Source organism: Scardinius erythrophthalmus (genome assembly GCF_964197995.2).
Source record: "Scardinius erythrophthalmus genome assembly, chromosome: 8".
In the NCBI taxonomy this organism is placed as follows: domain Eukaryota; kingdom Metazoa; phylum Chordata; class Actinopteri; order Cypriniformes; family Leuciscidae; genus Scardinius; species Scardinius erythrophthalmus.
In genome coordinates, this window is record NC_138228.1 from 37,975,984 (window position 1) to 37,989,039 (window position 13,056).

Genomic DNA, 13,056 nt, shown 5'->3' on the forward strand with positions numbered 1-13,056 from the left:
CATCCATTCGCCTCCAAACTCGGTCAGCATGAAGTCAAGACATTGAGGATGCTAAATTGCAAACGGATTTTTGATATCTCGAACGGTTTGGCCGTGGCGAGGAAACGAATTTATGGTGAATAATGGAAACAGGAAGTGTGTTATAACTTCTGCATACATTAACTGATCTTGATGAAACTTCAGCAGTGTGTTCGTTGTAAGAGGCCGATCACATGGATGTGACTATTGTGAGTCAAAGTTATAGCGCCACCAACTGGCAGCAGGAAGTTTGTCACTTTCAAAATGCTTTGAAATCAGTGTCTTATTTTTACCCGATTTGCTTCAAACTTTATGTGTATAATGTAGACACACGGCAGATGTAGACCTGTGAAAGGATTATTGATATCTTAGATACTGTTGCCGTGGCAATGCTTCAAACTTTAATATTCTTTTTTTAAGCTTTTGAGACTCTTAACATACTTGAAATTGCATGAAACTCGACAGACACATCACATTTATTATCCAGTAGACATGTGCAAAGTTTCAGAAATGGGCGTGGTGGAATGGCTCAGTAGCGCCACCTTTAGCCAAAAATGGGGGCTTAGTTTTTCCTAGAATCGCAAAACTTGGTACGTATATTGTTCTCATCAGGCCGGACAACTTTCTAATTTATTGTCATTAGCTCAGACCAACAGGAAGTCAGATATTTTGGTTTGAATGTAGATTTTCTGGAGAATTTTCTCTCTCTCTCTGTGTGTGTGTGTGTGTGTGTGGAGGGGGTGGGGGGGATTTGTCTATTCCATTTAATCTTTGTTTTTCAAGGTTTCAGGGGCTTTTGGGGCCCTTAACGTGCTCAAAAGCTCTTGAAACTTTTCACACAGGTCAGAACCTGCGGCCATCAGGGCCGGACTGAAGCTGGTACCTGGGCGTGGCAGGGGGGCTCGACAGCGCCCCCTTGAACGGGGTCCGAAAACTTGGTCCATATTTCAAACACGCTTGCATGAATTAATATGAAACTCGGTACACATATAGATCTCATCAGGCCGAACAACTTCCGCACTCTAAGTTATTAGCTCCGCCCAACAGGAAGTCGGCTATTATGGGTTGTTTGAAAAACGCATGCTGTGGAATTTGATGTACTCCTCCTAGAGAATTCATCCAATCACCTCCAAACTCGGTCAGCATGAAGTCAAGACATTGAGGATGCTAAATTGCGGACGGATTTTTGATATCTCGAACGGTTTGGCCGTGGCGAGGACACGAATTTATGGCGAGAAAAGAGAAACACGAAGTGGTATAACTTCTGCACACATTAACTGATCTTGATGAAACTTCAGCAGTGTGTTCGTGGTAAGAGGCTGATCAGATGGATGTAACTATTGTGAGTCAAAGTTATAGCGCCACCAACTGGCAGCAGGAAGTGTGTCACTTTAAAAATGTTTTTGACAAAAGTGGGGGGGTTACTTTTACCCACAGTTACAAAAATCAGTACCTATATTGTTCTCATCAAGCCGGACAACTTTCTAATTTACAGTCATTAGCTCCGAGCAACAGGAAGTCAGATATTTTGGTTTGAATGTGGATTTTTTGGATATGTCAGACTTTAGCTACTCCTCCTAAGTGGTTTATTTTATTCACACCAAACTTTTTCAACATGATAAAAATACATTAAAGATATATATATATATATATATATATATATATATATATATATATATATATATATATATATATATATATATATATATATATATAAATATAGCTGCGAGCAGCGATGAAGGGCCAAAGCCGGGGGCACCGCCACCCCGGTGCCTTTAGGTAACTAAAGGCACCGGGGTTGCGGTGCCACCGGCTTGGGCCCGTAATCGCTGCTCGCAGCTATATTAGTTCTTGCTCTGCTGAGGAGAAAAACTGAGCCTGCTCATTGGCCACTCTGAACAGCCAATAGCAGCGTTGCTGATCAATGTTTCTACTATCGATACATATCCCCTTTTAAACCAGCGCATGAACGCGCAATTATCTCAGATAACTCAATCCAGCTATTCACCTTATTTTTAACGGAAATACGGACGCAGCCAGTTGACGGTATTTTGTGCGAGACTTCCGGTCAGGCACTTCCGGTCACTGGCGCGCTAACTCACTTTTCACCATAGCGGTTAATTAAACAAGTGTTCGTAACAACTAACTTATCGTTATGGCTTCGGGGAAGACCGGGATTGTTTGTGCAGTTAGAGGTTGTCATAATAACTGGTACAAAAGAAAGGTTTACTTGGAGCAGGAGTGTTTTAATCATCGAAATCATTGACATTTTAATTATCAGGCGCCCTACGACCAGAGACACACTGGCTGCGTGGCGTTTCTGTTGCGTGGCGTTTTACATGTCTTTGCACACCAGAAACGTGTCTGACGCGGCACTGCTAGGTGACATATGATAAGCCTCATTCATTGGTGATTATATTCGACATAATGGGGAGAGAGTTGTGGAAGGCCTATACTTAATGTTAAACATAAATATATAGCAGCAAAGACAACGTCGGCAGTATTGACGGCAAAATAGGCTACAGAATATTTCGTTCTGTATTGACAGGTGCAATATTAGAAAATCGATTTTTGCATTGCATTTATATCTGCATTTGTCACAACCTAAACTTTCAAACATCAAAATGTCATTTATTAATATGTATTCATGTCAAAATGAAATACAAACATCTTTTCCTATTCTATTTTGCCTGGAAACGCTTCCAAAACGCTTCCGTGTAGCGTGAAAAATAGGCGTCGATTCTAATGCACGCGTTTTCCGCGCCTATGAGACGCGCGCGTCACGCAGGCAGTGTGCACGTTCTGTTAACATGGGAGCCGAAATAAAAATGGACACGCCACGCAGAGTGTCGCCGGCCTGAGGAATCCCTTCGCCTGTGGTTAAAAGCTTTACATTTGAAGAAACCATCGAAACGACCGTATATGTTTGTTCTTTTCATTTCGTGAACACAAGACCGACAGAAGACCACCCGATACCAGAAAAGTGGCTGGACTATGAAGTCTCAATAATAAACCATGATAAAAACTCCAAGGAGAAAAAAAATCATTATAGTAGCTGCTAACCCTTGTATAAAATATAGTGATCATGGCATAATGGCATGATCATGACATTTATTTTGTATGATTTCCAATTATTTATAGCGATCTACTTATTGCTATCCTATGCTTTGGTTGCACTCTGATGGCATTAAATACATTTGACATGACAAAATACCTCCAGATATATTAGTCCAGCGCTGGCTCGACCGTGTTTAGGGCGGTGCTGAAGGCGCCAGCGAAGTTTTGGCAGTCTGCCAGCTAGATGCATGAGTGTTTTCAACCAGGTCCGGTACCCTAACTGAGTGAGGCGGAGCTTTAGTTCTTTGTAGTATTCATCTGCTACGGCATGTGTAACATTTTTCTGTCAACTCTGCATAATCCTTCGCGATCGATATCGTTATTTAGCACAGGGAAGCGAGGAAACGGAAGTGCCGCACAAAAACCGGATATTGGACCCATGTTTACTTCTTCTTCTTCTTCTTTCAGATTTTTAATGGCGGTTGGCAACTCATCTAAAAGGTGCATTACCGCCACCTACTAGACTGGAGTGTGGACATTATAATGACAACAAAGAAGACTGTTTTAAAAAAAAAAAAATATTAAATTCTTTCGCTTAACCCAGTATTTTTCAAAAACACAATTAATAATTTGTGTATTTTCCCAGATGTTTTTCCTAATAAATGTTCAAGTGTAATACTTTGTTCATCCATTTGTGTCTTCAATTCTGCCCTATCTTTTTCATATTTTTTGCAGTCTAACAATATATGTTTCACTGTCTCTTGTACATTACAATAAGTACATAGTCCAGTGGGGTGTTTTCCTATTCTGTACAATGTTGTATTTAAACCAGTGTGACCCATTCTAAGACGTGAAACTAACATCTCTTCCTTTGGGCTTCTGCCCTTCCTCATGCTTGTGACTACTTGATTTTGAATACTGTATAAATGACGTCCTGTATCGGCTGTGCTCCAATATTCCTGCCATTTTTTAATTGAATGTTGCTTTATGATGGTTTTAACCTCTACTCTACATATTGGTATACACACATCTACTATTTCATGCTTTATAGAGTTTTTTGCTAGCATATCTACAGCTTCATTTCCTTCCACCCCTACATGAGCAGGAACCCAAAGGAAAGAGACAGCTATTCTTTTATTATGAAGTGTAAGCAGCAAATGAAGTATTTGATGAATGAGGTCTTGTCTACATGATGCTCTCCCAGATTGAATACTTAATAATGCTGATAAACTATCTGAGGCTATAACGACACCTTGGTCCTGACTATTTTCTTCCACCCACCTTAACGCTAGTAAAATTGCTACTAACTCCACCGTGTAAACTGACAGGTAATCTGTTGTCCTCTTTTTGACTGCTACTTTATACCGAGGAATAAAAAAAGCTGCACCAGTACGGCCTGTTTCTGGCTGCTTAGATCCATCCGTAAATATAAATAATTCCTCTTGATACTGTTTTACATCGTTTTGCACTATTATCCACTCTGGCATTATTTTTGAGTTTTCTTTTAGTATTTGTTGTAAGCTTATATTCACAGATGGTGTTATAAATTTCCAGGGTGGTATCATTGATATTGCCACAGTGGGTCCTATTTGCAACTGATTGAGACCTACATTTTGAGCCTTAGCATTCCCCACCCATCCGAAGCTGTAAAAATTGCTTTTACTATGCTCTGCGCATTCCTGCAAGACAGTTTTTGTGGGGTGCTCCATACTATGTCCTTGTAAATTAGTCCAATACGCCAACATGATCTTGACCCTCCTGATACGTAGCGGCATCTCTCCTGCCTCCACCTGTATTGCAGTTACTGGTGATGTTTTAAATGCTCTAGTACAAATCCGAAGTGCCTGTGCCTGTTCCACATCAAGCTTTTTAAGGTTAGTATCCGATGCTGACATATACGCTAAACAACCATAATCAGAGGCAGTTCTCATGAGAGCCTGATAAATGTTTATTAGCGATGCTCTACTCGCTCCCCAGTCACGCCCTGATAGACATCTCAACACATTATTGATCTTCTTACATTTATTTCTGACCATTTCAATATGTTGACACCAAGTCATCCTCTCATCAAAGAGAACTCCTAAAAACCTCACCACCTTAACCTGTTCCAAATCTTGTCCATACAATTTCAGTGGCACTACTTTATGGCGCTTAGAGAAACATATAACTTGAGTTTTTAAGATTGAGAGTTTAAATCCCCATTTATAAGTCCATTGTTCAACTTTCTCTATTGCATTTTGCATTTTTTTCCTTAGATATTCTACATTTCGACCCCTAACCCAGAGTGCTCCATCATCTGCATAAAGTGACTTACCTACACTTCTGCTTACCTGATCAAAAATGTCATTTATCATAATATTAAATAGTATAGGGCTGCAAACACTACCTTGTGGTGTACCATTTTCCACAATATGCCTACTTGAATACTCTGTACCAACCTTAACTTCTATTGTTCTTCTGTCTAGGAAGTCTAACACCCACCCGAATAATTTACCTTTTATTCCTAATCTGTTAAGTTTTATAAGTAGTCCATCCTTCCACAGCATATCATACGCTTTTTCGACGTCAAAAAACACAGCAATTACACTTTCTTTATTAGTTTGTGCTTTCCTAACTTCTGCTTCTAAGCACAAAATAGAGTCCATTGTCCCCCTACCCTTACGAAATCCAGACTGATACGCTGAAAAAAGACCCTTACTTTCCATATAATAACTTAACCTATCTGTTACCATCCTTTCCATACTTTTCCCTAATTGTGATGTTAACGCAATAGGTCTATAACTTGATGGGTCCACCGCATTTTTACCGGGTTTGAGTATTGGGACTATCACTGCCTGTTTCCATTCAAGTGGAATTCTACCTACATTCCATATCATATTAAACAGCCTTAATACTACCTCCAGTGATACATCTTTCATATGCCCTAGCATGCTATAACATACAGCATCTTTTCCTGGTGTTGTTTGTCGTGCATTTAGGATAGCCCTTTTTAATTCAAACATAGTAAAAGGCAGGTCCATATCTCCTCCTGATGCAATTCTACTTTCTTTTATTCCAGAGTTTTCCAACAGTATCTGGTTCCTATGCTTTTTATCTACTGTAGATAAATTTCCAGAACTATGGATTTTCACAAAAGTTTCTACCAAAAGCTCTGCTTTTTCTACATTACTAACTGCATTCTTGTTACTGCTACATAACACTGGCATTTCAACCTTTCTACCTAATCCACTCATTCTTCTAATTGTTCTCCATATATCTGACAACTGAGTTTCACTTCCAATTTTATTGCAATACTGTCTCCAATACATGCGTTTGGCTGATCTAATAATTTTCCTAACTACTGCTTGTGCTTTTTTTATAGCTAATTAAAGTTTCTAGTGTGTGGTGAGCTTTAATCTGTCTAAATGCTTTATTTCTTCTTTTAACTGCTATTCTACAGCTCTCATCCCACCACGGCACACTTTTTCCCGGTTTATTCCCTGTACTTTTAGGAATTGTTTCTTCTGCTGCTTGTATAATGGCTGCAACTACTGCACTATTCATTTCCTCCACATTTGTTAGATCTCTACTCAGTATTTCTACACACTTAATCTCATTAATTTCTTGAAATGATTGCCAATCAGCTTTATCTCATTTCCACCTAGGTATTTCCACTTCCTCATCCTGTTGCACCTCTATGCCAATCCTAGTTATTATCGGATAGTGATCACTACCCACTGTCGATCTACTTATTTCCCATGCACTAACTCCTGCAATTCCAATTGACACTAGTGTTAGATCAATAGCACTTTCTGTATTACTTGAACTATTATACCGTGTGCCCTTTCCATCATTAATACACACCAGCTCCTTATCATCTATAAATTTCTCTATTACTAATCCATTTATATCGGTGTTTTTACTTCCCCATAATGTGCTGTGTGCATTAAAATCCCCACATACCACTATTTTGCCCTGTATTTCTCCGCAAACTACTTCCAACATATCAGTACTTAATTTATTGCAAGGGTTGTAAAAATTTGCTATTCTTATACTATTTTCCCCTGACCATACTTCAATTACAACAGATTCATGTTCTTTCCCTTTACTAATAAGTTTATATCTTACCCCACTTTTAACAAAAGTTGCAACCCCTCCACCTTTTCCTGCTTCTCTATCTCTCCTAATTGAAGTATATCCATACAATACAAAGTCCAACTGTGGTTTTAACCATGTTTCTTGCACACATATTACATGAGGTCTATCTGCTAAATCTGAAACAAAACTCTTGAATTCCTGTCCATTTGCTATAAGGCTTCTAGAGTTCCATTGCAATATAGCTAATATCATAAAGAGCCACCAGCCCATGCTTGCGAACTTGTGCTTCCTGCCACTATCATTTCTTCCACTACCTCACAGCTAAGCCCTTTTATTCCTAGATACTTTTCCGCTGATTTAACTATTATTTTGATCTTTTCGGTCTTTCTGTCTGTCTGTGCCGAGCAATTTATCACCTCAACCATAAACATCACAAATTCATTTTTGCCCATAACTAACAGATCCTTTTTTGCCTCAATTTTTTCACATTTCCCACAAGACCTACTTTTAATTTCTTTGGTTTCTGGTTTATAGGCTTCCTTTTCCTTTTCCTTAGACACTTTCTTTACAGCTTCTGCATATGTTATTCCTTGCATCGACCTCACTCGCTGCACCTCCATTGCTCTCTTACTAACTTCACATCCACGATAGGCTGCACTGTGCTCCCCTCCACAGTTACAGCATTTCAGCTTTACTCCTTCTCCACATTTCCCATACTCATGCTCGCCTGAACACCTACCACATCTTTGTTTACCCTTACACACTGCTGCTACATGGCCATATCTCTGGCACTTAAAACATCTCAATGGGGGAGGGATATATGGCCTGATCTCGTAGCTCATGTATCCTATGTACATCTTACTTGGAAGTCTTGCTCCATCAACTTTAATCACAACAGACAGGCTATCGCATTTCTCCCCATTTCTGGTTGTTTTAAGGCGTTTTACCTCTAACACGTTTGCCCCTGTTATATTGTCTCTGATCTGATCTTCAGTAACATTTACCGGTATTCCTGTAATAACTCCTCGAACCATCGCCTTGCTTTCAGTCGAAACACACTTAATTCTCTTGCCATCTATTCTATTCAGTTCTATGGCTTTCTCTTGTTGCATTTTATTCCTACAGAAAATCAGCAGCGCTCCACTTCTTAATACTTTTGCATTTTTGACCTCGCCTAGCAATTTGTTTATCGACTTCCACTTCGATCGGATTCCACTCACCAAATGACGACCCCTCCTGAGATAGTTTCATGATCACTTTATATTCTTCTTCTTGTTGTTGTTTACTTACTATTGTCGTACTTTGTTCACTATCTGTTTCATCTATATTAGATACTACTTTCTCCTTTTTTTTCTGTTTTCTTGACCGCATTACATTCCAAACACTCCTATCTCTCCCGCCTTCTTCTTCAAATCCCATCTCACTTCCTGTCTCCTCACTTCCTTCCGCCATCTCTTGCCCATTCACAGTCTAGCTATTGCCAACCGCCTCGTACTGACAACAACCAACAACCCCATGTTTACTTCCGCGTTCGAAAATAAGGTGAATACTAATCATATCCGGCAGGTGTGTTCGAAGAACCTAATTAGGCAGATCATGATTAGCACGATGATATCATATTGGATGTGTAATTTGATCTCGGATGTTTTAAGCAACGTACGAAGAACGGGCCCCTGGTTGGATTTGTTTGTTTTGTCAACACTGTTTGTTCAACTAGATTCATGCAACAGGCCTCAGAACAGGAAGCAGAATGAAAACGAAACACACACACACACAAAAAAACTTACTGGACAAGAACATTAGCCTGACGTGTACTTTTTAAAGAATTGTTTTTTGTTTTTGTTTTCTTTCTAGTGCTTCTATTGCAGTTCATCCAAATTTACTAATAAAAAACTGAATTGTAAATTGCATAACTCAACTCAAATAGTCGCTTATTAAGCCATAATGTTTGCAACAAATTGCATATTTATTTAACAATTCTTTTGCCATGTTAGAGGTTGCAACTGTGCTCTCCTGAATCTTAACAGGTTTTTGGATAATGTTTGCTAAGTTCTGTTTTATTATGCACATTGATAATCAAAATAACGTTACTAAGTTAAACTATTAACTGAGTTGACATGCTAACAAACAGATTAGTTTAACTAACGTACCCAGATCAGTTTTAGCAAAATACATTTGTGTGAAACCGATTGGCTTGTAAGTATATATCACATAGAAAAAAAATGAGAACAGATTACTGGAAGATAGGTGTTATTTGTTTTATTTGAAAAATGTTGTTCATGTTATCAAAAAAGTGTTATTGGCTTATGGATATTTTTATTGAACACATACTATTATATATTATATAATATATTTATATATTGTTTCATCTTATACTTACCCTGGTAATCCAGATTTCTCTCGAGAGCACAAGTTGAATTTGCTCAGTGAGTTACTCTGGTGTCTAGTAATGATGCTCATCAAATATGCCCCACGATCTGAGCTGCACCAATCACATCGGGTTATCTGATATAGGCGGGCCAGACGTCGAAGTCATGAGTAAACATTGCAAGATGACTATGAATGAATACCAGTTGTTTGACGGTTTTGGCTGCTACAATGGCTTTTTATCTAAAACAGGAACAGAATACGCCGCTCGAATCGTTCGTTTGTGAGAAGGACGTTTTTGCTGTTTTGCCGACCGGATACAGTAAGAGTCTAATCTACCAGGTAGCTCCGCTGGTAGCTTAGCATATGGGGTTTATTGTTGTGATTGGTCGTAGTGTTATCCAATTGCGTGCATGCAGTGAGATTTTCAAATGCATGCTTGGTGCCGCCCCTTGAGCTGGCCGATTTTCATTAGTCGACGCCAGACCATTAATCTTTTAGATTTAGGTCTGGATTTCCAGGCTATCTTATACTTAGTGCAAAATGAATATATAAATAGTAAACTAAGTATGATGTTAAATTCACTTAAACAGACACTATTGACACTAAAACACTTACAAAAATCTTAAAATTCAATAAACTTCTGAGAGTATAATTCAATGCCTACTTAAAACTAAGAAGTTGACTGAAAAATAAGCAAACTAACAGTATAGATTTACTTTGTTGCAATACAAAGAAAAACTGTAAACTAGTTGTGTAAATTCAAAGTTTACTGCTGATACACTAAAGTACTCTTAAAAGTGCAGTACAGTACACGTACTAGGACAATACACTTGTAAGGGCAAGCAAGCAAATATGTGTGTGTTTGTTTGTAGTTCATGTATTTCCTGAATTGTAGAGACAAAATTAATTTTTAACTCTCACTAGAGTGTTAGTAGAGTATTAGTAGACTGGTAGGGTTAGGGATATAATAAGTTGACATGTAGTTGCAAAGTTACTTATAGTCTGTAGAATTTCTGTTGGAGGACCATCACAATAGAGTTAGGAGATATTAAGCAGACAGTCTACTAATACTCTAATGAGAGTTAGTTGACATGTAGCCTACTGTAGTTGCAAAGTTACTTACAGTAAACAGAATGTTCAAAAGGGTCCATCAAAATAAAGTGTTGTTTTTGCATTGGTAAGTATTGTAGCCTTTGAATCTCAAAACTGCGATGTTTACCAATGGACGTGACGAAAAAATTATGTCAAAATAGATTGTTATTTTGTGTGATGTTGAGTCAGGCCATCAGTGTGTGCTATTAATTAGAGAATTTGTCTTTTATTGACTTTTATTGAACAGTTAAGAAAACAATAAACTTACTGTACATAATAAAAAGTCTTCACAATCTTAAGTTGTGTGTCACTCAAAAAGTAAAACAGCATTTTGGTCATCTGTTTTTATATAAGCTTCATACTGTCATAAGTCAGCACTTCCTTCCAACACATTTATTATGACCATGAAAAAATGTATGAAAATAACTGTTGTCTCGCATGCTCATTTTTACTTGTGACTCCTTTGTTGTGATCTTATTGGCTGGTATGAATTCGGTAGGGGTGTTCAAAAGATTGCTTAAAAGCATGAATGCTAATCTTGAAGTGCTCTAAAGCTGTGAGCAGTCCTTCTCTCCTTTACTGCAATGAAGATTGTTGTGTTCACTTTGCTAGTTGTGGCTGTGGGTATGTAGATCTCTCTTATTAGTAATTATTCATGACAATTGTTTGTTTATGCCTACACTAATATGTATTATAGATAGTCTTTAGCATTAATATTAATAAAAGAACAATTAATTTTTCAATAAAGTTTACAGCACAGGTGATAAAATCATTGGAGGTTATGAATGTCCACCCCACTCCCAGCCCTGGCAAGCGTACCTTACGGACGGGCATTACATGTGTGGAGGATCTTTGATCAATAAAAGATGGATTGTGTCTGCAGCTCACTGCAGTTTCAAGTGAGTATATAACTTCCCTTTTTAACCTGTATTTTTTTAAAAAACATGTTAAAGCTACTTTACCATCAAACTACCTTTTCCCTAAAGAGTACCCTTTTAAGGAATCGATTAGCAAAAGGTTGTTATTGTTTACCATTTCTGAATGTGTATTAAAAAAATTCATAATTTCTAAAGAAAAGAATTAAGGCTGTCAAAGTTACACATTATGTATAATAAAGATGAGAGTACGTCAGTCTACCAACCATTGGCATCCAGCTCTAATTTTGAATATTTTAGTTTTGAAACAAATTTACATTTGTGTACAGTATTTAAATATGCCTCTTTTCTGGCTTCAATAAATAATCACAATTTTTTTAAAATTATTATTCAGCATACTAATGCAGGATTTCTATTGTCTATATGTCTCTTAGACTAGGTAAAACCTAAAGACCTGATATGTAGGTATAGGCAATATTCTGATAAACATTATATCAAGGCTGAGTAAAATATGAGTTTCTTTTTCAAATAGAAGCCAACTCGTCATCCACCTGGGAAAGCACAACATGTCTGTTAATGAATGCACAGAGCAGCGGATCGATGCAGAGAAGAAGATTCGTCATCCAAACTATAATGATCAGCCTCTTAACAATGATATCATGCTGATCAAGCTGAGAAAGCCTGCCATCCTCAACAAATATGTAAAGCCGATCCGTCTGGCAACCAGCTGCTCTTCTGCAGGGGAGCAGTGCTTGGTTTCTGGATGGGGCAAAACTGGAGGTGAGATGGCTGAATAATTAAAATCTTCTTACACTTTTATATAATATGGTCAGGCATTAAAACATGCATTCATTCAATAGATACATAAACGATGACAACTTTTAGCACTGTTCATATTCTTTTTCCAGTTCGCACTGCTTCTGTTCTGCAGTGTTTGAATTTGCCTGTACTCTCAAGTGCGCAGTGTAGGGGAGCATATGGTGCACAAATAACTAAAAACATGTTCTGTGCTGGATTCATGAAGGGAGGCAAAGACTCGTGCAAGGTATGTTATTGACTCAGTCTTCCTCTTTACATGCGTTTTAAATTTTTATATAAACCACAAATTTGTCCTTTTCATTTTCCAATTTTCTTCTCAGGGGGATTCTGGTGGCCCTGTGGTGTGCAAGAGGAAACTGAAAGGTGTTGTTTCCTGGGGCAAAGGCTGTGCTAAACCAGGCTTTCCTGGGGTTTATACTGAGGTGTGTCGATACACTGACTGGATCAAATCCATCATAGCTAATAACTAGCTCTTTGTTCAGCCTGGTCGGCTAATTTTCTGTAATAAAATTCAGTTTGAAACGTGTATGTGTTTCTATCTTTTATTTTTATATGGACATTGTTTTTAAGCATTTTTTAATCAGTTGCTCCACACCCCTTACGCTGAGCTTCTACAGCAGCATGGCAAAATTAAGTACCCCATCATATGGGTCTGCAATGTCAAATGGAAAACATTCGAAGCCTCAGAGTATCGACAACAAGGCCATCAGAAGATGTAAGTTCTAGTCGATGTTATGTCTAAAGGCTT

General features: G+C 38.1%; 1 protein-coding gene across 1 annotated transcript; it reads left to right on the plus strand.

Moving 5' to 3' along the window:
- Positions 1–11,084: 11,084 nt before the first annotated feature.
- LOC308694416 (trypsin-3-like) lies at positions 11,085–12,834 on the plus strand. The gene is made up of 5 exons (XM_081371927.1): positions 11,085–11,238; positions 11,363–11,513; positions 12,022–12,269; positions 12,398–12,534; positions 12,629–12,834. The coding sequence occupies exons 1-5, from the start codon at positions 11,199–11,201 to the stop codon at positions 12,776–12,778; spliced, it is 726 nt and encodes a 241-aa protein (XP_081228053.1). The 5' UTR covers positions 11,085–11,198; the 3' UTR covers positions 12,779–12,834.
- The last annotated feature ends 222 nt before the right edge of the window (positions 12,835–13,056 follow it).

Excerpts from the sequence above, each read along its gene's own strand:
- LOC308694416 (XM_081371927.1), top strand. The coding sequence starts at position 11,199 with ATGAAGATTGTTGTGTTCACTTTGCTAGTTGTGGCTGTGG. Across the intron at positions 11,239-11,362 it reads TTTGCTAGTTGTGGCTGTGG|TTTACAGCACAGGTGATAAA; the intron begins GTATGTAGATCT and ends TTTTCAATAAAG. Across the intron at positions 12,535-12,628 it reads GAGGCAAAGACTCGTGCAAG|GGGGATTCTGGTGGCCCTGT; the intron begins GTATGTTATTGA and ends TTTTCTTCTCAG.